The sequence below is a fragment of the Acanthochromis polyacanthus genome, chromosome 12 (genome assembly GCF_021347895.1).
Source record: "Acanthochromis polyacanthus isolate Apoly-LR-REF ecotype Palm Island chromosome 12, KAUST_Apoly_ChrSc, whole genome shotgun sequence".
NCBI lineage: Eukaryota > Metazoa > Chordata > Actinopteri > Pomacentridae > Acanthochromis > Acanthochromis polyacanthus.
Genome location: NC_067124.1, coordinates 32,834,698 through 32,862,686, shown reverse-complemented (window position 1 = coordinate 32,862,686; position 27,989 = coordinate 32,834,698). Strand labels below are relative to the sequence as shown.

Below are 27,989 nucleotides of genomic sequence, written 5' to 3'. Positions count from 1 at the left end.
CCCATCTCATAGGGAAATAGGATAGAGCTGTGACAAAGGTAGGTATTATCTGACAATATGAGTTCGTCTCGTCACCTCTGTTCCCCAGGTAGGCACGCTGCTCACAACGGGGAGGAGAAGTACATGCTCATTACAATTCTACTGTGAGAAGGGACAAGGTCTCCCAAGACACGCATTTATTATGCACAACATAATACAAAACAAGACCCTGTCAAAGACAAATGATACAGGTAATGCAATTAGGTACTGTGGAATCAGATAAAAGATGTTTATTATCATGACGCTTTCATATAAAAAAAAACACTCAAACCAAGAGAGGATGTAAAGTAAGTCTGTAATCCCAATCACAGTCTGAGCGCGTGATTAAAATATCTATGTAAAAGTTGAGGCCTTTCCCTACTTGTCTGAAAAATACACATTTACACTAACAGAATTATTAAAAACAACCAGCTGAGCTGTGTCCTCAACAATAATTTCTCCCCCTTCAATAAATAATACTTCAGCAAATCTTTGGTGTGCTTACTCAAGATATATTAGTTCCAGAATAAGTCCGACAAATGGAATAAAATAAACATCCAGTCAAACACGTTGTTTAAGCTGAAGTTGATTAAGTTGGTCGTGACCAAAGAGAGGAAACCCTAATGGGGATAAGAATGGATTGCATTGCTCTGGCCACTAGTCAAAACCCCACTGATTTACATCGACTCTGAGCAGCGGGTGTGATTGAAGAGCCCAATCACCCTGAGCTTAACTAGAGACCTGCGCAAAGGCCAGCTGGACCTTATCCTCATCCACCCCTTCTGAATATAACATTTTGGCAAATAATTCACAGACCAGCCAAGGCCAGTAAGCATCTGTAAATGTAAAACAGAAACACTGATCTAGGACGTCTGTTCAAATCAGAAACAACTTAGGAATCACTCCACTCTCATTCTTCAAGGACCAAGCTGGTGGTTTTTGCATGTTTTAAGCCCACTTACGAAAAATCTGGTATACTCTACTGCTGGCCATTTTCCAAAGAAAACTGTGGGCTTTTAGATTGATTAAGGCATTTTTCTACCTTCCAGGCAGCCTCCGGGTTTCATTCATTTGAGCATGATATGAAAAATGCCCCAACATGGATGTTGATTCTTTTTGTCTATTTTTTTTGTTCTTTCAGCTTTTTGTCAAAAAATTCAATTATTATGTAAAACCCCTACATTCATAACCACTTACTGCATGAGCCTATTGGCAATGTGCAACATTCACTGCAGCAAGATGATGAAGGCTCTCACCAGTTTAGAAATATATAATACTAAGGCTTAAAAACACAATAACATTTTCAGGGAATGAGGCCGTACTCAGAAAAACATTTTAAAATCTGAAAAGAGGAAAAATAGAGGGAAAATGACTCCCAATCTATACATATTTCATTATTTGTACTGAGGGTATATTGTTGTGGATTGAGGGGGATAAAAGACACTGTGCTGATGAATTCCTGTAAAAACTATACAATCTGTAAGTCAGTGTGGTGTTCTTGTAAATGTGTGAGTGGGAGGAGCTTAAGAGCAGGTTGGCAACCAAATAAAGTGCTGAAGTCATTCATATGAGTAGCTGGGTCTATCTATGCAACAGGATGCTCTGCCTGCTGCTAAATGAATAGAATCTCAGAGAGGCTTCGTCCTGAATCAGACTCAAAATGTTCCATCTCTTATTTTTAGCACTATGATGTTCCCCGCTCTCCTTCCCCGTTTCTCACAACATCCTCAAATCTTCGTCTCTTTCTTGATCCAGGCTCGTAGCTTGGTAACCCTGGAGTAGACTCCGGGCTTGTTGCGACGAGCGCAGCCCTCACCCCAGCTCACAATGCCGACCTGGAACCACTTCCCACTCTCCTCGAAGCACGCCAGGGGGCCTCCAGAGTCTCCCTGGTGAGCACAGTTGGGGGAGAACGGTTATGAGATTGGGTTCGGATGTGAGAGCACGATAATTACACGGGTGTGAAAGCCCATCTGTATAAGCGCCGTCTCTTTTTTGCACCATCTCACCTGGCATGCGTCGACTCCTCCAGCCAGGAACCCGCTGCAGAGCATCCTGGAGGTGACTTGGCCTTCGGTGACCACATTACATACAGTGTCATTGATGATTTTCACTTGTGCCTTCTGCAGAATCCGTGCCTTTTGACCTGCAATACCAGGACAAAGGGGTCAGCACTCTGCCACGTGACCTCTGCGTTCTTCGCTAGCATCAAAGGTGTTAATAGGCTGGATTAATGCTAGCTAATGAAGGTTTAAGAGGCTTCCCAGAGGAGTCTGACAACTGTGTTAATAGATGGATATGGAAGAAGGCTTAATTGAATAGAACAGATTAGAAAAAGATGAGAGAAAAGGTAGGCAGGATGAAGTGGAGGAGAAGTATGGGGGGGGGGGGGGGGGGGGTGTTTAAGATGAAGGACAAAGAAGAGTGGGTCTCTGTGGAAAAGATGTGGGAGGAGCGGGATGTCTTAATTTCGAAGACAGTTGGATATGCAAAACGGAGAAACACAATGTAGAGTGTGTCACGCACAACTGAAGAACAGCAGTATAAATATTCAAAGTTGTAGTAATCATAATAATTAGCTACAGTGAAAAAAAAACACCAAAAACAACTACAGCTCTACCCAAAATCTCCAATTCAAGCATAATACCTCCTTCTCGGAGCGCGCCCCAGCCTGTGACCCAGCACGGCATGCCTGCAGGGAAGACGTGGGAGGGAGCGGGTAGGCAGATGGGTCGGATGGTGTCAGTGAACTTCAGTGGCTCGCTGAGCTCCAGCAGTGCAATGTCATAGTCAAAGGTCATCTCGTTGTAATCCGGGTGGGAGATGATCCTCTTCAATGGGCGGCGCTGTACATCATCCTGCTTGTATTGGTCTTGCATTCCACTGTAGGTTTGCCAGTTGGATGCAATATGGTTCCTGTGGTGGGGCGGCAGCATTACAGAGCAAAGGGTTTGGTATATTTACATGCAAGAAGCAGCACGGGTGGTTACAGTACCATGAGCATATGTGCTATCTAACACAAGACAACACAGCAGGCCTGCAACATGTGCTACATTTATAATTCATGCTTTTATCATTTTTGTTGTTGGTCTGTCAGCTTAGCAGCATCACACCTGCCCTGAATATAAAGTAAGTCAATGGAACACCAAAATTAGCAATCTCTCTAAGAGTCTGAACAAAAACTGAGCATTATAAGCTTTATAAAGTTTATTTACCCCCACATTATAGCAGTGGATTCCTTTCTATTTCCATGATATTACAAATAATGGCGTGCAAAAGTATGCAAAATAAATGGCTTATACCCTACGATGAAGAAATATGTGAATACACTGAAATACCAGCATTTCAGATAGCAAATATCAACAGTGACTGTGAATCTGTGAAAATGAACACATTCCCTGCTCAATCATAATAGAAGTGAATCAGGTTGAACAGAATGGTTAGTGCACCACCTACAGGGGGCCGTGATGAATACAGCTCCATGCTCTCCTGTATAAGATGTATTATAACCTCCACTACCACAACTGTCTTGTTCTGAAGAGTATCAACAGGGGCAAGGCTTCAGATTTGCATAAAAATACAGCTCCGTTATGCACAGTTTTACTTTCTTCAGCTGACTTCATGTGAGTATTGCTTACCAAAGTCTAAAGTGGGGATGCGCGACATAGAAAATAATGCTCTATATGTATGTGGGTGCTACAGATCTGTGACTCACGCTGAATCCCTTGTGACAAAGCAGTGAGCAGCCGAAAGGAGCCACGTGTCAGAGATGATCGAGGCACCGCAGACATGGCCAGAGGTCTGGAAGTGCAGGCTGACCTGCCAGGGCCACTCCCCGAGCTCAGCGTTCTGCCCTCCAACAATGCGGTTCAGTTTGTAAGGCCTGGTTCCACAATCTGTAATTTATAAGTGAACATAATGGAGTGCAAAATACTAGGTGAGACTGGCAACAGAAGGATCAGAGAGAAAAATCAGAGAGTGAGATTAAGTCGACTTGAAGCTATCGTGACGCCGGCCTTGGCTGTGAATGTTATGACTCTTTGGAATCCTAATAAGGCACACTGGCGTATTAACTGATCACAAAAAAAAAAAAAAAAAAAAGGGAAAAAAATACAGACACACCCTGAGGCTTAAATGCAGGAAAAAACAAAACTTCAGAGATGACAAGAGCTGCTTTCAAAGAAGAATGAAATAAATAAAGCAGTCAAGGCCTGAGGCTCTTTTCTAACAGACAGCCCAACGTGCAGCTCAACCCAGCTCTTATAATCTAGTTTGAATGGCAGTGACGAGATTAGGTCCACTTTCAGCAATTTTTAAAAAGCTGAATTTTGTAAGAGGCACAGAGATTAAAACCTGTCTTACCACAGCCGGTCTCATCCGACTGATCGGCGCAGTCGTTGACGCGGTCGCATTCGGCGTTCACCTTGTTGACACATTCTTCGTTGGCGCACTTGAAGCTGTAGTCGGAGCAGATGCCCGTAGCTGCAGTGGGATGGAGACAGGGTCCCAGAATGAAAACACATTTTTAACCAGTAAAATACTAGGCAATCAGCGAGGCTTCAAAGTGAGGCTTGAATGCACAATGCGAAGTGATTGAGGAGCAGATTGCATTGATTGGGCGTATTGATTGGGGTTGAGGTCTAATATCCCTCTTTATTCACAGAAGTGAAAATCAAAAGGAAACGCAAGAGTGCCCTCTGTGTGTGTCTGTGAGTGAGTGAAAGGGAAATTGATAAAGAGTGAAGCAGAGAGTAGGAGGAAATGAAAGAAAGAGAGAAGAATACAGTGCAATGAAAAATACTCAGTGTTAAGAATGAAGTCTTCAGAGCAACATCTTTGTTAAACCTACAGCAAGACTGAGCTGCGGATGAAGGTTAATTACTTAATGGTTTGTGTAACATGCTTAAAAATCACTCTGCTGGGGATTTTCGAGAGTGCCGGGGAGAGAATGAGCGTTGCCACTTACAGGTTTTACAAGAGGCCTCGTCGCTTCCGTCTGCACAGTCCCTCTTATTGTCGCACACAACATCCTGGGGCATACAAAGCCCGTCCCCACAGCGCCACTCATTCTCCTCACAACCTGGAGGCAGTGAAACAAAGTGATGATGAAATTATAATAAAATAAAGACAAAGTTGAGCAAGGAGACAATCCAATAAGCTTCTGAAGGACATTAGTGCTGCAGCCACAGGAGACACTAGCATCTGTCTCCATTCTTCTTGCATGTATCACAGCAACTGAAGCCTCAGCCAATTTGCTCCATCCAAACAAAACTCCATTACTGATAAAATAATGAGGGTACACAGCCCAGGAGTTAGTGACCACTGCATTAACGGTGATGTGACTTTAATGTTAGCGCAATCAGAAAGCATTAAATAGCGCCTTTGTATCCCCTGAAGAGCGCTTCAAGAGATGGGGATACTCACTGCATCGTTTCTCATCGCTCCAGTCGCCACAGTCGTTGACACTATCGCACTCCCACAGTCTCGGTTTGCACAGACCGTTTCCACAAGGAAACTGGTCCTTTCCACATTCTGAAGCAACAGAAATCAAATTAGACAACGGAATTCAAGAAGATGCACATATGAGGGATTTGAAAAAGCAACAAGTCACTAGACATACTGTGTACCAGAGGGCCCTAAGATACAGTAATTACAGAGAGGTAAAAGTTGGAGCCCTAAAGAAATAGTTTGACATCTTGAGAAATATCCACTAACTCTTGCAGAGAGTTAGGTGAGAGGATCAATACCACTCTCATATCTGTAGGTATGAAGCTACAGGCAGCAGACAGTTACCTGGAAGATGGAAACAGCTACCTCGGTTCTGTCTGGATTCAGCAAAGCCTTCCAACCAATACCTCTACAGAAGAGTAATGTGTACAAAAAACTAATTGTAAAAACACAAGTTCTGGTTAGAACTTGGTCATTAGCACTGAGTATTTTTCTGGAATACAGCAGCATCACTGTGAAGACAAGACATACACTGTCCAATGAATCCACGACTTGGGTTCTTTACCCTCCAGATATCTTTGGACGGATGTAGGCTGGGTATTTCCCTCCATTTCCATTTGTTTTGATTTGCTATGCTCTTCAGATCTGATAATCTTTGGACATTTGCAGGCTGGGTATTTCCCTCTGTGTCCATTTGTTTTGCTACGCTAAGCTAATTGGCTGCAGGCTATTTTTAAAGTTATTGATTAAACCCCTCAAAAACTCATCTCTGTGCATCGAAGTTGCATATTTTGAAGGCTTTTTTCTCCACAAAAATGCTTCAATACATCCATTGCAACGTGCTGATCTATGAAATCTCTTGCTCCACTAGAGCTAGAATGATTAGCCAATTAGTTAATCATCAGCTATTTGGATAATCGATTAATCGGTTTCAGCAAACTCATTAAGGAACACGTACAAGCATTTTTGATTCCAGCTTTCTGCAATTTAACACTCATTTATTTAATCCTCTATGACAGTAGATTGAATATATTTGGTTTGTGGACAAAACAAGACGTTTGAAGACGTCATCTTGGGGTTTGGGAAACACTGATGGACATTTTAAACATCTTCTGACATAAATAATCGACAGTCCTAGTCTCCAACCAACCCCATTGCTTCTCGCTGCAGCTCAAGCACACCAGCTCACCCACAACTCTGCTTAAACTGATTCTGAAGAAGAATAAGGATTCAGAAAGCCCCACTCAGCAAGCGAACACTATTGGTTCATTTGGTTTCTAACATTTGAGATCTTGGCTGTCTGAATCTGTGTTTTAAAGATGGTCCTCGGTACAAAATGGAATTACTCAGCCCTGGTGTTGACTGCTGATTTCACGATGATGCATCTTCAAGCATATCAAAAACACCATATCGAGATGTTCACAAAATACTTGATTTTCACTGGACAGATTTATGTGAGTGGTACCAATCTTCTCATCTAACTCTCTACAAGAACTCAAGCAGGAGTATTTTGCAAAATGTCAAACTATTCCTTTATGGAGATGAGAGAGAGGACACAGACAAAAAGGATAAGAAATCTGTTCATGGATGAAAAGCCAGGAAAGTCTAGCTGGGCCAAGAGGGAACTTACGGCACTTCATCTCATCGCTCATATCGCCGCAGTCGTTCCAACCATCACACTGCAGTTCTTTTCCGATGCAAATGCCAGAGTTACAGGCAAACTTTGAGGGGCAAGCTGCTCACATAACACACAGAAGAGGGAGAGTGAACGGAGGAAGGGGGGGGAAAAAAAAAGGGACAGAAACGATGGTGACAAATTGAGCGAGAGGGAGTGACAGTATGTTCACAACATCCGTCATGTTGCCAATGCTTGTCCCTGGCGATAGGAGCAATTATAAATCCATTTTGGTCAAACTAGGAGACGACATAAAGAGCAGAGGGTATTGAAAGTGGCGTGCTCCTGACTGACGGTGGCAAATAAAATAGACCGAGTAAACAAGCTCTCTGGTGATTAGCCTAGCTCTCGAGTTTCACTGCAGCAGTTTCTAAGCTTCCATCACTAAACAGCTCTATTTGACTGTCAGTCAGCCACCATCCTCTAGTCGTTCAGACAACACAGTTACTCCCCCATCTCGCTATATAATGGCAGGCTAAGAGTGTCACTGTCGCACTGTAACATTTCATCCATCTTTCCAAGCATCGTGTAAACTTGGGTGAGAGACAAAACTTAACTCACGGTTTTTGGGATCGTAGGCGCTGAACTCTGCTCTGAAGCCCTTGTCGGTGTCTGACTCATCGGAGTGGAACATCACGTCTAGGACATTGGTGGTACTGGTCACAGCCAAAGTGGACAATTCTCCACAATACCTGAGAGACAAGACAAATGTTAAAAGCAAAGTTTAGTTTTATTTTTGTAGTTTTCAGGAGCTATGATGAGAAAGCAATTAGGATTAGAGGATTAAGGAACAGGCAGCATCACAAGATAAAAAAGCATGAGCAGCCAGACAAGTTGTAAACACGGCAACAGATTAGATTCTTTACAATATTTATATCAGACGATAAAAAGTGAAAGTGAGAGCACCTTAAATGTCAGTAATTGTTCAGAAAATCTGTGTACAGGAACAAGAATGACGAATGCAGTTGGTTAAAGTTGAGAAGCTGGCATTTAAACTGTGATGGAGGTTTCAGAAGATGTTTTAGTCTGCTCTCGCAGGAAAATGTGGCCTAAGTAGCAGTGTCTGGGGCTTTAAAGTAAAGCCAACGCAGAGATGTAAGAAATTGCAGTTCCTCTTATGGCCACTTGAGGCTGACTCCAAAAACAAACCAATTCCCATTGACCCCGATGCTAAAATATTTAACATTACAGCAAGGATGAACATGTTTACATCCTAGTACAAAAGAACATTTTTGGTCTCTATGGCTAATTTAATTGTTTATGACAACTATGATTTATTATATAACGTATCTGTTTAAATTGTACTAAGGCGTAAGGTTAAGCAGTTAAGAACATGGTCATTTTTTTCATTTTTCTTGCAGTAAGCACTAAAGCATCCCTTACCAAACTGTACAGTGCTCAATGCATGTTACATACAATTAGGACATACTACTTGGTCATAATATTGCTCCTTAAACTTTGACCATTTTGCTCATATAGCCATCGCAGCCTGCAGTGTGAAATCACCTGTTGTGCACTTGTGGGTCAGAATGGCAAGAAAAGCATGCTGGCTTGGATAGTGCAAAATGAGACCAAATTGGTTGGACATCCTGGTATTTTTAGCACACTGCACTGGACACACCATGAATTGGGGCAGACTAAATCTTAAAACTAGCAAAAATAACAATATACTATACAGTATGGTAATATGGGTGTTGGAACACACCCTAAGCTTCAGCATTGCTCCTCAGGACACCTCTGGGTGATGTCACGAAGGGTTCATCCGTATTTACAGCTAAGCTGAAGGTTTTTTTCAAAGCCACTATGACTAGTTGTCTGACTTCTCATATTTCTTACCAGTTTGACTTCTTTTCAGTGTTTGAACATGCTGAGAACAATGATTTTATTTACTGATAACAGACAGAATGCCACAATCCTTTGAGAATAAGAACCAAAGTGTACAAAACTAGAATTTTCCTTTCATGCGCACAATCAGACAAGTAAACCAAACAAGAGACTCTATGTCACATCATGAAAATAAGTCTTACTTGGTTCCCATAATTTCCACAAAATCTTTGTGACACACACGGGTGTCCACCCCAGGCTCTTTCATGCGAAACATGGTGAACTTCAGCCGCACCTTGTTCCCAGCAGGGACCTATAGCACAGAAGAACAGGTGATGGGTTCCTAAAAATCTTATTTGCCATGCATGTCACTGCTCCATCTACACACACACACAGACACAAGCACACACCCGCTACAACACGTCCATAGCACGTAAACGCAAGCTGCAACACATTAAAGTAGGCTGCGGGTTGCACGACACACACACACACACTAACAAACAAAAAGTAACACACAAAACACTGCAGCTCAGCTAGAGCTGCAGCAGCAACAGCAGTCTGACAGATGAAGATAGAAGAGGTACTGAACAGCTTGGCTTCTGTAGTGCTGCCTCAGCATTCCTCTCATGGCAGGCTAAGGATGGCGGCGGAGGAGGAGGCAAGTGGAGGGGTTCAGGCAGAGGGAGTGGGGCCAGGGAGAGAAGTAGTGTTGCAAACCTGGATGGTCCACTTGCAGTCCACAGCAGGTGGATAGAAGCTGGGGTGAAGAGGGGAGGTGAGGACTCCTTTGTCGTTACTGATGACGCCACCGCACCTTTGAACTGCAACAAACAAGTCATCCATTCACATTGATGCATACATGTTATATTTTACAATTCGAAATGGATTTAAGCCTCTGAACCTCAAGCAGTTTCATGTGTGTAGTGACATTTTTCCCCACCGTGTGCTCATGGTCACGGCAGTGAAAAAGTCCTGCACCTCTATAGAAACAGCACAATCATAGCCAGAAGTAAAGAGAAGTTAAAAATGTCCTCCGCACATTGTGACAGTTATAATGCCACAAATCATAAAAACATAGAGTTGAATTTCTTTCATCATTTATATTACAAAATGAGAAACTAAAAAAAATCTAATCAACATGTGTCCCCATGTATTACCAATACTGGAGAAATGGTGACTAGATTTTACAGACATTTTACTACTTAAATAGAATAGAACAGAATAGAATCACTTTATTCATCCCCGAAGGGAAATTCAGTATGTTACATGTTAAATGTTACATTTGTTTCTATCCTCTGTGTAAGCACTGCCTGCAGTCCAGTCAAATAGCTCAAGGAGTTTTGTCACATGTCGGTCAGTCGCAAATGAGTCACTAATGGCTTCTCAGATGTACTGATGAGTGCAAAAAAGATGTCTTTCAAATCCGGTGATGGGCTTTGGGGTTCAGAGGGTTAAATATTAAGTAGAAACCATGTTAAACAAATCTAGATGAACAGTAGATACAATATACAATGTAGCCATAGATGGATGAAGTAGTGTCAAATGTCAATAAATTACCGTTTCTCAGGGGGATGGCTTTATACTCTGCCACAAAGCCGGGATGGCTGACATCAGTGTCAGTAATAAAGTTAATCAGCATGATGTTGCCGGATGACACCACCTCCAGGGGGTTGGAGGGAGGCCTCTTACCACACTGACTATGAGAGAACAGTGATCAGTCAAGCACGGTGGTTAACACATCAGGTACAATTGTGGAATCAGTGAAGGGTGTTTATAACACACTGTAGCAAACACAACCGTGAAGCATTCTCTGAATACCTGATGCTTTTCCTGAATCCTCCCTAAGTGTCTGCAGCGCTTAGAGAACTCAAATACAGCTGTAATTCTTTTTTAGTCGCGAGCACTACAACACCAATACAGCAAACAAATTTAAAAAGCTTTAAGAGAAAAATAATTTTGAAAGAAATCAATATATAAGCAGAGAGAAGCAGAGAGAGATAAATAAGGAGAGATGGGCCAGCACTAGACAGAAATTGCTTAGGCGGAGTTTCAAAGTCAAACATTAGGTACATTAGCAAAAAGTTTCAGCACTGCTGGCGGCAGAGCCATGGAGGTGTGAATGACGCTGCAAGAGCAGCAATACATCTACCTCCAGTAGAATAATGTCATTATAGAGTATTATATTATGGCTCTCATAAACCCCATGTCACCTTGGATAAAGCTGATCGCTCAATAGCATTATAAAAATTTTATGCATCGCTTGGTAACGCATATTTGTTTGGCAATGGTTTCTGAGTTTGAAACTGCCTGTAGCTACGACTGATGTTGCATTCAGGAGCCTGTAGTTATAGAATCGCGCCCATCCCCCATAGACAAAGTGCAATTACACACAGTGGTGTAGCAGGATTCAGGGTGGCACCTTTAACAGATTTGAAAGGAGAGGTCTTTTTGAGCCAACTCAATCTCACAGAGGTCTCGAAAGTTGACAATAAATGGGACGCGTAGCGCTAAAGGCTTCAGAGAAAAAGAAAAAAAAAAGAAAAGAGAGAGAACGTTGTAAACACAAACTCAGTGAAAGGAATGAAGTGGAACATGTTCCACCCACATCAAAACAGCTTTTATTCCTACATCCCTCTGCAACATTTCAGTCAAATACAAAGTGATTCCCAGTGGTTGTCTTCTGGGAATCATGTAGAACTATATTTCCCCTCTCTCTGATCTTCAAGGCTAAATAAATGAGACAAATGTTGGTTGAGGCCTATCAAACAAACCCCACTATCAAGGTTTAAGGCAAAATGAGAATGTGATTTGTGCCACAATTTGATGCAGTGTAGTAAAATGAATCAATTTAATAAATGAAATTTCTCTCGCGGGCATCAGCGCAATGAAAGCTGCACGGCATGCGGCTGGTAAATATTAGAATGGTGAAATCTGATCCATCCATCAGCCTTTAACTTAAACAGAGCTTCATTATTACCACGCTGACATGTGTCCCAAACCCTCGAGATGTTCACAGCCCTACTTACTGCGTGATGGCCTGAGAGTCGTCTGGGCTCAAGGAGTCAAAGATGGAGACAAAGTCGTCGGAGCAGTCATCCTCGATGTGGAAAGAATGGAACTTGACAGATATGGCGCTGTTCTCCGAGGCCCTGATTTGCCACTGACAACGAGACTTGCAAGGGTAAGCTACGGGGTACCCCGGAGACGTAAAGTTCACCCCCTTCTCAGCTGCTTCCAGCCGGAAGAAACACTTTTCTGGGAATAGAAACATTGATTTTTTCATACAGTGTGCATATGGAACTAGGAAACAGTACACTATATCTGGCAAATTGAAATGTGATCAACACACGACATATTAACATATTATTTATTCAAAGCAAAGGCAGTACTTTGCAAATGAGCACATCTACAACACATTACAATCATGATCTTTTATGCACTTCTTGTGCAAAGATGTATTCATGTAAGGACAGTGCAGCTACTGTGGTAATGTAATGTAATAGAGTCTAATCATCTCAAGGTTGTGAATCACCAGACAGTGTCAAAGGAAACCGGCGGGCATAGAGAGTGACTTGCCCTGGCCTGATATGGGGTTCTCAATCTCTGACGAGAGCAGGACATGTACAGTACCGGCCAGGCCAGCCATTCGTTACAGACTGGCAGGAGGGTGAGCATCTAGCCAGCTGGAAAATTACAACTGCGAGTGATTGAAATGGGACATGCTGTACTCACCAGCTCTGGGGTTCCTTGCCATGCGAGGATCTGTGACTGGAGACAGAGAGGGGCAGGGTGACAGAGAAACAGGAGGAAAGGTAAGAATGGGTCACTAAAGTTGTGAGGCTGATAGAATTTGATGCATGAGCCTAAAATATTTGGGTTGCACATTTTCTGTTCCATTTCCCTGCGGTTAAGGGAACTGGTGATGGTGTGTAGCTCTTTCTGCTCCATCTCACCTTGCCCTACAGCAGCAAGCCATACATCTCTGTCTAACTATCTGGGACAGCAACATCAAATCATACCCACAGAAATCATTTTAAAGAGGACCAAAACCACTGAGTCACAGGGCCAGTGCTTGGCTGGTGGCCAGGATGTGGACAAATGCAATGTGAATGCTGAGAAGACAGAAGGAAGAAAAATGGCTGTCTCAAGCCAGGCCAGGGCCCAGTTAATATCATTAGGAGATCCAAACAGCATAAAATGTGCAATCTCAGATGCAGCACAAGCTGAGAGGTCTGGCTTATCTGTCATCATCTTATCAGCACAACTCCGAGCGAGCCCCTATAATACAAGTAGAAAGCAAACAGAATACCAATGCTGATAGGAGATGACAATGACCTTATTCGGGTCTGTATTCACATGGCTTTATCTTTGTTGATTGCTGAATGTCATATTCTGGAGACAGCTGCAGCAAACACACACTTGTGCTCATCTTTTGGCCTCTTTAGTGCCCCGACCCACCTGGTTTTGGTGGTACCTACGTGCGGCGGTGACTTCGGTGACCCTGATGTCACTGCGGCTCGCCGTGCGACGCTTCTCTTCAAAGCCCGCCTCCAGAGCCTCCAGAACCCGCTCCTCTGAGAACTCTGGTACGATCTCCTGGTCGCGGACTGGAATCTCAAACTGGGACCAGTAATAGGCTTTCACGCCCTCGCTGGTGCAGGTAGAGGTGAGAAAAGCAAAGAGTAACCAGTCACTAACAAGCTTTAATGTTCAAGAAGAAGCAAAACTTAGTGGGACATGCGATTTGGATTATAATGGAAAAGTCAGACTGTCTCAATTTCAAGCATGGAATACTGTCAGTGTTGCCATCGAAGAGGAGTTGCATGGTCTCTTCACATGCAATGTAACACAAAAGGGTGTGTTACGAAGCAAGTTCAACAAGGCAATGCTTTTTATTTTAGCTGGTAGCAAATCTAAAACCCCCAATCAGAGTGGTGGTGATCAACCAGGTTTTCTTCACTGGGCGCTGCAGCACTTTCATACAACTAGGCATCTGACAGATTATTTGATTTTTCTTCTTCACATAATGGGCCGATGTGTGCCGTCTACCTCAGTCAAGAGAAACAGGTCATTACAATGGACAGCAATGGACTATACCTGAATTTATTCTGCTATTTTTAACTGCAATTTTTAAATTGTGAATCACTCAGTTTATTTAAGATTCAAAAATGTGTGCCCTTTACTGCTTCTATTATGATGTAAAGCACTTTAAATAACCAAGAGTGTGAAATGTGCAGTATAAATAAACTCCCTCGCATTGGTCTGCCTTAAAAGTGCTGATACTTCAAATGATACAAGAGATAAATGCTGGCAGAAAATTGCTAATTGTGTGAGTGAAAACTATTTTTAACGAGACAGTCGCTCCCTTGAACTGAAAAACTTTAAACATTTTAGGTCTGACACCGTCTCACAATGGAGGATATGTGGAAATCCTTTTCATTTTTGTCCAAATCAAAGTGAAACTAAGGTGATTGATTGATATTTTCTATGTTAAATACCAACAGACTGATCAATGTTCAAATCCATGTTCTATTAGCTGAAATGCCAGCAGGGTAAAAATGAACCCGGCTGCAAATCAGGACCAAGCATAGAAACCTTTCATGTATTTATGCATTATGAACTAAATGCATGCATGTCAGTGTGGCATTGTGATTCATACTGTTAGCCTCCTGTAATTCAATGGTTTCATTTAGTAGGATTATTAATGTAACAGGTTTGCAAATATAATGTAAACCTTTAAATGAGAATCTGTTTCACTCAGAGGAAAATATAGTTAGGATGGGAATTTGTGAAATGGTGGTGCTTCTTACAGTTGATTCAAATCTGAAATTCTGAACCGAACAGGTTAGCTGTGCAGCATCAGTTACCATGGTGATCTAGCAGGTTGTAAACTCTGATTTTGGGCTCAAAATACCTCACTTACTCATAAATCTTGCTTCGTCATACAACCCTTCTGCAATTGGGCATGAGCTGTTGTAATTTACTTCTACTGTTGATTCATGTTTCACTACAGTGCCATAACACACACATCGCTGGGTGTGGCCACAAGTCTCATGTAAGCTTGTTATGCAAGGAAATTCAACAAACCTCAGATGACTCTTAAGAGATCAGTCCGACGTTAAGTGTCAAGTTTTTTTAAGCTACATCAAGCATGCAAAGGAATTAAAGCTGTGAAGCTCAAGACGTCAACGGTACCTGAATGCAGTGACCACAGATGCAGTGTAGTATTTTTCAAGGAGCGGATCTCTCTTGCAGTTTTCCTTCAGCTGTGTGGAGAAAATGTACTTTTACCGAACAGAGCGTGTACAAGGTTTTCTGCTTGTGTGCCTACAGACAACGTATAAATTAGCATGTTAACATAAAAACTGCCTTCCGTGAAAGCGTGATCCTCAATTAACTGTCTTGCCCTCAGCTGCAGTGAGCTGCGGACTGCACGGCAAAAAAAAGAAAAAAAAAAAAAGCTGAAGTCACACTTTGTGGTTTTAAAAGCAGGAACCCGCCATATGTTTAACTCGCAGGGTGTTAGCCAACTTCAGAGGAAAACTATGAGGGATACAGAACACAGACTGTGAGTCCTGACTGAGTCTCCCCTCAAGGTAACATCAAAACAGAACGCAGAAGATGACAGAGTTTCATTTGCATAGTTGGTGATAAAAGCTGCTATTGAGATTTTACAGAACAATGTGGCTGATTATCATAAGATAAAACATCAAGACCAGATTAAAAATGACTCTTTTTAAGGTTTGAATCAGCAAATATGAAACCCATCCAGGAGAAACAACAAAGGAGTGCAATTTTCCAGGCCTCCATCCGCAGACAGGTGGTGCTACACCGTCGAAGCTAATTCCTCAAACATGACGCTTTTACCTCCGAGGCATTGTTTACTTGAAGCCGTACTCCACAAGTCGCACCTGTCTTGTAAAAGGTAACCTATATCTGCAATTATTCTTTAAAAGCTGCTCCTTTTGTTATATGCAACTGCCAGCCTTGTACACCAAAGCTTTCCCCCTAATTGTCTAGTCATCTAATATTCCCACCACCACTTCCACTCTAATTCTCACCTCACACCCTCACTTATGTAGCTTTTCACTGAGAAAGTGTGTGCTTGATGGGTTTGAGCGAGGGCTTTTTTGTTATCAACATGCTCCTAAGTGGTGCTACAAACATCTCCACTGCCTCCAATAATAGGAGATGCTGTTGAGGGAATTACTAAGGGAATGCTACGGCGTTTTATTCCGCCCACGCTAAATGTGCCTTCAGCATTTTCCGTGCACTGGAAAGGACACATTTAAAAAGCATTTCCGTAGCGGCATAACAACATTTGGAGCTAATCCTTAACAAGAGAGGAGCGTAATACTGTGTGCAAAATAGTTAACACCAACAATGAATGTGACAGAGAGAGAGAGAGAGACAAAAATAGGAAAAACATCTTTGGGGCGTCACACTCACAGCTCCCTGCAGTTTTGCTGCCAAATCCTGGAACTGGTTGCTGTTGGTGTCCTCCAGCTTCTGGTCGTACGACACGTCAGCTAGCTTCATATGGCCGCTGAAGACTCGCTTTGAGGGGATGAGATGCTGACTAATAGTGGCTTCTGAATCAGCATCTTTAACTAGGAGGAGAGAGGCAGATGAGAGTGAAGTGTTTGATCAGCAAAATGCTATTAGATGGCTGCCTTGCGATGAAAGAGGAAACTTTTCAACGGGCCTTGAAGGACGCTCTTGAGTTGTACAGCGCAGTCTCACACTGCGAAGACAGTTTGCTTCTGAGAGCAATTAAAACGGCCAGTTGAATCAAGATGGTGTTTATCAAGACTTCAGAGGCCTTTTTATCCGCCTGTGTACGTGTAAATGACAAGAAAGGCTGTGCCATGGACTCGGTGACATTTTTCTCTTTTGCATTATTAAAGGAGAACGTCAGAGCTGTCAAACAGGCCAACACTAATGGGAAATTACAAAGTCCAAACAAGCCACTCTTACACTCTCATATCAAAGAGCTGAGCCTTCACAGCGAGTGTAAATGATCCACGTTTGAGTTTACGCCTGTCTTGGCAGCAAGTGATGCTGGCATTGCAAATATGTGAAGCTTTAATTTATGCACAGAAATGCCCAGAGAATGTCCAACATGTGCTAACTGTCTTCATGTCTAATTTACCCAAACATTTAACAGCGCAGTCCTGTATGTTCAGCGCCAACCCTGGATGATTTCAATGGAAAGATTTCAGTACTTACAGACGAAAAACCAAATGAGAAACGCTGCAACAGCTGCGAGGATGAGAAGCGCCAGAAGAACACCGATCAGGATACCGGTCTTCCGCTTTGATGTCTTCTCTTTGCTGGTTAGGAAGTCGATCCGCTCGTGATGGCCATTTCTCTCCTGAGGCAGGGAAAAAGCAAAAATAGAGCAAGTATGCCCTGATGTGGATGCAGAAACATTGACAATGAACTGCAGGGAATTCTTTAGTTTAACCCCAAACTTCAAACTGATTCCCAAAAGATTCTTGAGGAAGTTTCTCACTGACAGTATACTTCAACTGAGGAAATCAAATTTTGTGCACATGTAATGGCAATGTAACAATTTCATCCTCATTCAATGTAAATAAGCATTACAAGGAAGCAAACTGGATACAAAGGATTGTTGGATTTGGCTGTATTTGTACTTGTGGTCTGTGCAAAGACAAAATCCAATCTAATCTACCTATTCTAATCTAATTTATTCAAATACAATCTAATCAAAACATATATAATAAATGTGTTTGCTTTGAATGGTAGTCACAAGTAGAGCTACTATTCTATCATTCACTAATTATTCTGGTATATCAACAATCTCTCTGAATAGTTTTTTTAAAAGAAAAACGTCTAAATTCTCGTATTTGAGCTCCTTAAATGAAAATATTATCCGATTTCTTTAATCCTCTATTATATGAATGATGATTATCTTTGGATTGTGGACAAAAAAAAAGACCCTCCTGTTTTTCTTGCTTTAAAAAAAATTATGAACATTTGTCACCATTTTTTGATCTTTTTGAGGTCAAACGACTACCTGATTAATATAGTAAACAATCAACAGAGTGATTAACAATGCAAATTAGCTGCAGCCAAAGTCACAAGTCATTATTTTACCTATACTCAGATAAAATCCCAAATAAGCATTTGTATAAATTTTCAGAACGTGGAACTGTCTATACAGCACACCAGGGAAACCACTGTCTAAACACACTGATCAGAGACAACAGAAATGATAAATACATCGCTGTCCTCACCACTTAGACTTTTGTCAGTGTCTAAACTTGTTAAAACTTTGGTCGGAAAACTGACCTGCTGCCATGAACAATCAGACAGGGAAGCCTGCTGCACTAGGACACAATTAGCTGGGCCACACTCCATGTATCCACGGTTGTCTGTGCGTTTCAGAAACCGAACACTAACGAAGAGCTAACCTTGTAGGGAACACAGGCATTGCGCTTTAGGCTGTGTGTGTCCGTCAATACTGTGTGTGTGTGTGTGTGTGTGTGTGTGTGTGTGTGTGTGTGTGTGTGTGTGTGTGTGTGTGTGTGTGTGTGTGTGTGTGTGTGTGTGTGTGTGTGTGTGTGTGTGTGTGTGTGTGTGTTGTTGAGCTCTCTCAAGTGGGTGGACTGAGAGAAAGGTTTGCGGCCACTTAGTAATCAACACACAATGAATTCAGTGCCTGCAGCCCATGAGCGAAGAAGCCCGAGTGCCATTAGGGATGGAGAATCACTTTGGTATTAAATCAATTTGTCAGATGTGCTGCCCCTTAAGATGGGGGCTCAATTACATGAGTCTAGATGATAACTCATGGCAATTAAGGCCTATTCTTGCCCAGCTCGGGCTTCCACACATGCTTTCTAATTGGAATCTGTAACAGCAATCATGGGCCCGAATGAGGGGAATCATTAGATATGGGGTCAGCAAGTGCTCCGGGGTCTCTTTCTATCAGTCACCCTGATCACAGCCTAATAAAACCATTACATACTCTTCATCATATTCCATTCTTCACTAGCAGAAAGAAATATTATCCCATTCAAAAAAAAAAAAAAAAGCGACGTAGCATTTTTTTTTAAAACACCAGCTTAGTGAGCGATGCCTTCATTAAATGGGAAGTGATCCGTCAGTCAACAGAAAAAGCCACGGCACGCTGACACAAACTAAACAGAAGTGGTAATGTTTGACGAGAAAAACAAACCAGGGCTGCAACGTTGCAGTTAAACATAAGAAAGAAAAAAAGTGAGGGATGATTTTGAAGTATGTTGCAACAGAGTATTTCGACGGAGTCAAACCAGTCCGTCAGGTAACAAGTGAACAGCGGTGTGAGGTGTGGTTAAAAAAAAAAAAGAACCACTCACCCACAAGCAGCGAGCAGGTACAGTGTTACTTCAACACCTTACACTTTGAGGTGCCAGCACCTAATTATTTCTATTTTAACTGACTTTACACAACTTGATTTGTGAGTTATAATTATCTGACCACTGTACTCACTCATACAAACAGTCAAGAAGCAGTTACAGCTGACCATTTCCTACATTTCATTAACTCCTCTAGTCTGAAGCAGTGCAGCATTTGCTTGACTTGATAGGCATCAGAGCCACAGAGGAAAAACACTGAGTGAAACTGGTTTATGACTCAGTTCTGTCAGTCCCCAAACTGCACATGACTTATGCATGCAAATAGATGTTTTTTTCCTTCCCCACTGGCCCAAACCCGATCTCCACCCTGACGCATTAACTCCAAACCCTGGAAGACGGAGCTTGACATTGGTGGCGTCGTACGTGAGCGCACTAGGTCTGGAAATGGTAGAAAGAAAAAAAAAAGCAGGAATGGGACTAACAGCACACGTTGCTTGGGAACAATGAATCGCCATTATAAACAAAGTGAATCTGAAGTCGTGTGTTAGTAACAGTTTGATCGGCTGCTCAGTTTATTGGTGATATGACGGGTTTTGTACATTTTTCAGAAACTACTATGAGTCAAGAAAGCCATGACCATCTGAAAATCCCATGCAGATATTTGACTGGAAATGCAAAAAAACTCTACAAGCATGCAAAAAATGATCACAATTGTGAGTAAGCAGATGCTGTCAATTATAACATACATACTTAATTTGTGCACATTTTATCCAAGAGAAGCACATTTAAACAATCACAAATTTCACTACAAACTAGGCGTTGATCCATATGGTGTCTTGGTGATGGCCGATACAGATACAAAATTTTAGTTTCTATTGATATTAGTAAAATATTGGTAATCAACAACATCTATGACCACTATTTAGATTAGATATATACATTCATGGCAAAAATGGAAACCTTGGTGAGAAAATTTAAAATAATAAATACAAAATTTAACTGAAATGCCTTTGTTTGTTTATGTTGTTTTGTTTAAAAGAGAGCTTCTATCCTGCAATTTTGATTGGCTATTACTTGGTGGCATGTCACCAATCAGATGGGCAGGACATTGAGACCACAGCGGATGCAACAGAGGCAACGTTGCAAACTTTAAAACTGGCTTATTTCATGAAAAATCTATTGCATAAAAATATCAATAATTGGATAAATGCAAAATATCAGATCTGTCGATAATGAACTATGGACAGATCCCTCAAAGAAATCTGCAGATGCACACATGCAGAAAAGTAGCACATAATAGCATCAAACAGTTGACAGGGGGACAAATACCAAGTTTTATTCACTTAACAGGAATGCATCTCAAAGTCTGTGAGCCCATGCTTGCAGAGAATAGAATCATAACTTCATCTTCTACAGTGTTTCCTTCTCAGTTTGTGTGGAGGCTACAGAATCCAAAGTGACTCCTACAACAAACTTAGCCTCCCTCTCATTCTAATTTCTACCTTCTGTTTTTGAAAAGAAATTTATTTAAAGAAATGTCACCACACCTCACTTATCCATTGTGCCAAATGTGAACCCTGATTCTGACTGAAGCAGTTGACAGTTTTTTCATAGTCAAATGGGTAAACTTTATGATAAACTGTTATGCTAACTGTAGTGACAACGATCATGGGGCAAAGCGCTCTAATTTCACAGCAGGAAAAGCACAGGTGTAAATAATCGAATGACGGCTAAATAAATTTCATTTTGCAGCTTCAGTTTCAGGATCCTGCTGGTTATGGCGCCTGCTGACTCATAGTCACAACTTTACAAGGACACTTGCATAAAACAAAGCCGTCACTAATGCCATTAGTAACACCGCTACTTTTTCAACCGTGTCAAATCGAGATGTCTGGAGTTTAAAAAAAAAAGAAAGGAAAAAAAGACCTATGGGGTTCTAGATTTCACACACTTATTATTTTCTTATCTCGGCCAATCAGCCTGTCCGGACATGCCTTATTTTAGAACAGCAGCAACAGCACTGATGATCCTTTAACCCTCCATCTTTACTGGGTGTGAGCAGCAAGCAAGCAAGACGCGACTGTTTTATCAGACTTGTTTATTTGGTCGCTCAGGTGTAGCTCAATAATCTATACTGGACCTATTTAGTATCTGTTAAAAAGTGGATATAAGCAATGGATGCAACAATTGCAGTATTGAAAGTCCAAGTTCTGCGCCAAGTTGTGTTGCATTTAACTTAGTCCTACAATGCATTTGTGGTAGTTCATATTGCTGCACCTGCTCGTGTAGTTTGTCAGCATATTTTGAACACCTTCTGCAGGTGAAGGAACATCCACAATAATGCAGTGTCACAATTTCTTTAGGGCACAAGTAGTACGGTTCAGCTCCTCCATTAAAGCTTTGCACTGCTATAACCCTGCTGCATTCACAGCGGACAGCTTTAAAAAATGCTCAAAACCAAAGTAGCAAAAGCGGTGATGTTCATTCTATGCATTTATCTTCCTCGTCCAGCCCTGGAGGATGCATTACCCACAATTAAGATTTATTGTGTTGCCATAGTAGCAGCTAAAGTAGCCTCGAGCTGCTATGTCCACTTCGCAATTTACTCAGCTTCCTGTGGAGTCACAAAAGGCTTTTTTTTTTTTTTTTTTTTTAATTTGTACATATACCATTGCATTCATCCAAGACCTGCGAACAGACTTCGCAAAATTGATAGCATTCCAATTTATGAAGCTCTCATATGCCTTGGTGCTACGACCAAAAGGGCCAATCAAATACAAACAGCCCATCAGTGCAATTCAAGCTTCAGCAGTGTCATAACTTTCAGTGAACAAACTCCTACACACATCTCTGACCCGACAGTAACCCCGAAGCAGATATTTAGCAGTTCGCCTATTACTGTGTGCTGCAGGCCCTGCCAGGGGACGGCGTATGAGGAAGAGTGGCCTTGTGGCATATATGGAAAGTGGAACTAGGTGGCAGGCTGGGAGCAAATAAGTCAACAAATCATCCCCGTACCGCATCTGCTGGAAAATGATTGAAGGAATTGTAATATTTAAGGTTGTGCCCACTGGCATACTCTGTACCTAAAGATTCAGACAAGCCAAAGAGGTCTCATAAAGTGAATATAAAGTCGATTTAAAACTGAATATAACTGTTCAACATTGTTCAAGATTAAATCCGCTTTGTCAAATGTTAATTGGACCGTAACATTAATGGAGCCCAGTGTTTCCTTTATATTCATTTAGAAATGTCAGAACGTTACCACCACAGCGATGATAAAATGGGAAATTAAACATTATAATCTAGATAACAAAGGCTTAAGGGCATAGAAGTAGCCCTTCAATTATGGCCAAGCAACCAAATATGAACAAAAATGATGCTGCAACCACTTCTAGCACTGCAGGCAAAACTAAGACCAACAGGGACGGACACGGAACAAATACCAAAAATTACCCCCTGCCACCTCTGCTGGAAAACAATTACAGAGGAAACACTGGGAGTCAATAATAAGAGGCTTTAGCAGCGACTTCACTCTTGCTGCTCCGTATCAACGTGACTGCTTTTGAAATGTGGGCCGAAACACAAAAAGAAAAGCAGCGTGGCCTTGCCTGAAGAATTATTTACTGACTCCTCTGCTGAGTCACCACATAAACAGAGAACAGACTGACTACATTAATCACAGAATTCCCATTTGATCCAGTATCTAAGACTGACCTCATTGTCTGAGTAATCAAATATTTACTAAGGAAGAAACGTGAATTTACCGAATAGTTTCACTCAGGCCACTTATGCAATAATTAAGACAAGTGTCTGTCTCAGCTTTAAAGGCATTATGGAGGATGTTTTTTTTGTTTAATTTGTCTGGTTCACATAAAATGAATATACTGACCTTTAGTGGACTTGTATGTATGGTTTCTAAAAAAATTTAAAAAAATAACTGTGGACACGGCAGGACCTGAAAAACATCAGCCAATCAACGGGCTCGGACCGAGGCGTTTGGTTTGCTCCCTTTCCTGTCAATCAAACATCTTCCGGCTCAGGCCTAGTTACGTAGATTACGTACGCCTTGGACTTACGTGTTTTCTGTATGTGTTGCTTTGGTATAGCTTCGTAGTTTGCTGGCGACTTGTTTTGCTCATCTTTTTTTTTTACATAATGGCAGATAAAGATCCAGGGGGACCCAGCCGTAAAAGACAACTTCACGAGTCCGACGCAAGTTTCTGGAGGGGGGCGTTTCTTCGTAAATGTTAAGAGGGGGGAGGTTAGAGGGGGGTGAGGGAGAGGTTGTATGTACACATGCGCATGCTACGTTCAAAGTCGTAGGAAATTAAATCTCCTCTAATGCCTTTAAGATTACAAAAGTCAAGGCGTGGTAGGACATTGTTGATAATTGGGGATTTCTATCAAGATTTATGGCTTTTGGGGAAGCATATGGTGCCTTTTTTGATGAGTTTTGTGTGTGTTTTTTTGGAGAATTAAAAGACAAATTATATATCAGTCTACATCCTGCTTCTGCCCTCGAGTTTGTATGTCTATCTGTGCTTTTTTACAGAAACATGCAATAAAGCAGTTCAACAAATAGAAATAGAAATGAACGGTGATGAAGTGAGTGAAGGCAAGAGAGAAAACTGGACTTGACTTGCTCGAGTTACTGTGTAGTTAAAAATAAGCTGCCAGGGCAGACATACAAATCACGATTTCACGCTGTCGCCTCTCAATATCAGACAGATATCATTGGTGTTTCACAATTTGAAGCAATGCAATTAGCAAATTTAGGATATATGACATTTGGCTCATAAATAATAAGACTCATGCTATAATAACACTTCATTCAATTCAGGCAGACTCAACCTGTCTGGGGTTGTTTTGTTCGCTCTACAGCTCCACAGTGTGTACGTAAACTACATGCATGCTGTGATTCAACTGCCAAAAGCCGCACCTTGTGTACTTTGCAGCACGTCTGACCCAGTGTTTTAACTGTGTCACTGGTTTAACAAATTCCATCCTCCTTGCATGACAGAAGTCACACTTGTCATGGCATCTCGTCACGTTTTAACAGGAAATATTCAACTTTCACAAATCAGATGGCAGCCTCAAATCGCAAAATCCGTCAGAAAAATCGCAATTAGACATTTTCCCCAAATCCTTCAGCCTCATTTTCAAGCACAAAACAATGCATGGACGTGTCAGATGGTTTGCAGAAGCCTCAATAATTCAAACAGACCTTGTATTTGGCGAAGATAAATGCCACAACAACAATAAAGCAAAATATACCCCTATATCTGCAGCATCACACAAATACTGAATGCATTCATGCAGATGTAAGCTGCTAAATAAGTTTGCTATCTATATCAACTTCTTTTAAAACTATACTGCAACATTTCACACTGATGTGCAGCTTATCACTGTGAGATCTCATGCACCTTTCAAAAGCACGACCTGAAGAAAGGCGCCCATGCTATGTTATCTTGCTAAATCTCCACAGAAGCAGGGGGACATGTAAGAACACACTGTGCAGCTCACTTGCGGTAAATACAGTACAATAAACGCATCCATAATCCATGGTGCTGCTGGCTATTTTACATCTTTATTAATGTCATTCTGAAAGAAAACCTGCTTGGCTCTACCTGAACCCTGTTACCCACACTCTCAGTAGTACACAACATTGGGCATTTCCTCAGGAGGCAACACTGTTTTCATGAAGCTGTCACATAAAGGTTGTAGGGCCGGTAGATTTGAGCAGCGCTGACTGAAGCCTTGTAACCATTAATGAATCCCTTTGCAGAGAGAAGTTCACCTTTGGCTGTCTGTCACTTTTTTCTTTTTGTTCCTCCCACATCTTCCACTGATGTTCCAGAGAGTTTCAAACAAGACAGAATTACAGTATGAAATAACAAGAGCTGTATGGATATTTACATAACGCATGCATGTTCCAGGAGAAGCTGACCTGTAGGTTAGGCAAAAACAAGCTTTTGGCTATTTTCACATCCCATAATCACTTCACATACGAACCTGCCTAAATGTTACACTATAAAAAGCCCTGAATGCCCGAGACAATTAAAAATCGCTTTCATCCAAGCAGCGGCTCTGCTACTGATGCTGCACCACACCTCTGTGCGGGGGTACAATGGAAATAATACTCAGCTGTAGATCTTAAATAAACAGTTTCTTAGACACACGAGTGATTCTAAGTAAGAGCTTGAATGTGGCTGAGTCAAGTCAGGCTAAACGGTTGTGCAGTTTATTGCAGATTGACCATTAAATTGATTTGCTTTTTTTCCATTAATTGGAACCAATATTCCTCTATCTGTAGACATCCTCTGCTGTTGCAAGCAAAGCCTCACGTACAGTTTAATTTGATTTTAGCTTATCAACACTGAAGGATAAATGCTGGAAATACGGAAAACTTAACTAAAGAAAGGCATCTCAATAAAATTTCATGTCGCCATTTGTGTAGTTTTAAATTTTGACACCGGAAATTTTAACTGCAAGTGTACATCATTTGGTCTCCTTGACAAATGATAATCATCTTTGGCCCACAAAAAAATACCCCAGCAGTTTAACACAAAACCAGTTCTGCACTACCAGCTGCTAATACTGACACTGCATGTCTGTCTGAGGCTCTCTAGGCCTAAATCCGTCTTCCTGCAGGGGAAACAGACATCAGTTCTTCTTAGTGCAGCGTCTAATCGGATAAAAATCACAGATTACAAAACAAATACTTCACACAGCCTTAAGAAATATCCTCCGCATAAGAAGAAATCTCCTAAAAGGTAAACATTAACGGTAAAGAAGCAAATCGCATCAATAGGGATCAGCAGATTATCAGCGAGGCCAAGAGTCTGACTAAATAATTAGCATTTTTTTAATTACTGGCACTGTTATTTCTTTAAACAAATTTAAAAATGCTTAAATGCTACTTTAGTTTTGATGCAGTCTCTGTGGTTTTGAGCGGTGACCCACCCACAGCACTGGTTACACACCACGAGCAACAGCCGAGTGACACTACAGAGGAAATGTTGACAAGTTGTCTTTCAGCTAAACACATGTAAACCAGACATAAACAAGGGTTTGTGTTGTTCTAAGTTTTCACAAACTGCCAAGACCACAAATGTATATTGGTTCCAAATATCAGCAAGAAAAACCCACAACAGTCGACCCCAAACATCCAAGTATGAAGATGCCCCTTTCTACTCATCTGACTAAAAGAAATAACTCTGTTTTTAAAACAATAATATGAAAAATATGTGCAGAAATTAAGCACAATGTGTTAATTGAGAGTCCATGATTTGTTTAATGACTTCTCTCTTCCAATAATCATTCCATTTTCTAAAGATTTAAACTGTCTAAGGGTCACTTTCTTGACTCATACTGAAATCAAGCATTTAAAATGTGAAAATCTTCTTTAAATCTGTCTGTGCTTCAATGAAAAACACCAAAGAACCAGTTTTGAACACTGGAGAGGCGCTCTAGTTTAATCATTCATTCAGAGGGTGAAACTGATCACAATGAGCTAAACACGAACCCTATAAAAGGCCAAATGTGGTGCTGTGAGGAGAAATGTGTTTGTGTAAAACCAATCCTCCCATGAACACAGAAACCAGCAGTCAGCAGCAGATTTAGGCCCAAAGCACATTTTGGTTACATCGTTAAACCGCGCGTCTTTGCGCAACAAAAATCTGCCAGTGATACCAACAAGAACAATCTAGGATAAAGTGAGTTGTTCTTGTGTCAGGTGTCATCAAACTTACGCCGTATTCATATCTGGCCGAATACATCTTCACCCAGGATCCAACTGAATCCACCCGGATCCAAGACGCGCTTTTGGTTTGAGGTTTCCTACTTTGTTCCTTTTATCGTAGAGCGCAGCAAAATCCTGAAGTTTTTTTTTTCTAGCAGAAAACAATATATGTTCTAAAGTTCAATCACAGTGACAGGAGCGTCTTCCTGTATCGGGCTGAGAATGCCAAACACCTGAAACCGACCTTTTCCTCACACACCTTTGAAACAAGCCCCGCCCTAAAACTACCTGCAGGAGCTGCCTACGCTCGCTTCAAACACACCAGACTCTGATTCACTGTCCTTTAAAGGAACGGTAAGCTCAGTTTTATAATAAACAGTCCATGTGTCCGCTGTATTATTGTCACAGCTGCAGGGAAACGTTGTGTTCAACCACCTGCTTGTCTGTTTTGGGGATTTGCTGCAAGAGAAAGTCTCCATTTTCATTGCATGTGTTCCCCCTGCTGACCGTTTGTGGATGTTGCTGCCAAGCAGGACTCAGGAGAAAAAAGATTTTCTCTCACATATTATGTAGTTAAGCTTGCACAATGAAAATATGTTTCTGACACGTTAAATTCTGTACTTATTGTACATAAACTGCACTTTAAATTGGAAATAAGTCCAAAATATAGGCTTGGTTTGTTTATATACAGTATAATCACCATAATAATTGTATAAAAAGGGAGAAATTGGAGTTTCCCCAATGGATTACAATGTTGACAGTGATTTCTCTTTAACCATATTTTAATTTTTAGTAAGTGTATTTATTTACTGGTTTTGCTGTTTTTATTGTTCAATGACATCAACAACAGCAACAACAACAATAATAGTGGTGATAATTATAGCAGAAAAAAATTGTGTGACATATCATTTAGGTAGGC

General features: G+C 41.4%; 1 protein-coding gene across 1 annotated transcript; it reads right to left on the bottom strand.

Annotated features, from left to right (window-relative positions):
- Positions 1-142: 142 nt before the first annotated feature.
- On the bottom strand, positions 143-27,281 carry st14 (ST14 transmembrane serine protease matriptase). The gene is made up of 19 exons (XM_022202214.2): positions 27,081-27,281; positions 17,195-17,339; positions 16,415-16,575; positions 15,161-15,231; positions 13,444-13,616; positions 12,698-12,733; positions 11,992-12,220; positions 10,523-10,662; positions 9,683-9,786; positions 9,169-9,278; positions 7,703-7,833; positions 7,097-7,201; positions 5,443-5,550; positions 4,985-5,098; positions 4,381-4,500; positions 3,734-3,914; positions 2,666-2,934; positions 2,028-2,164; positions 143-1,907 (listed from the first exon to the last, which is right to left on the bottom strand). Exons 1-19 carry the CDS (start codon positions 27,105-27,107, stop codon positions 1,746-1,748), a joined length of 2,523 nt encoding a protein of 840 aa, XP_022057906.2. The 5' UTR covers positions 27,108-27,281; the 3' UTR covers positions 143-1,745.
- Positions 27,282-27,989: the final 708 nt, after the last annotated feature.

What these genes read in the sequence shown, in the direction of transcription:
- st14 (XM_022202214.2), bottom strand. Translation starts at nt 27,107, where the DNA reads ATGTATTCGGCCAGATATGAATACGGC. An exon ending in GGCAAGGAACCCCAGAGCTG is followed by an intron (nt 12,221 to 12,697) that starts GTGAGTACAGCA and finishes TTCTATTCCCAG; the next exon opens with AAAAGTGTTTCTTCCGGCTG. An exon ending in CGCCTACGATCCCAAAAACC is followed by an intron (nt 7,202 to 7,702) that starts GTGAGTTAAGTT and finishes TTATGTGAGCAG; the next exon opens with CTTGCCCCTCAAAGTTTGCC.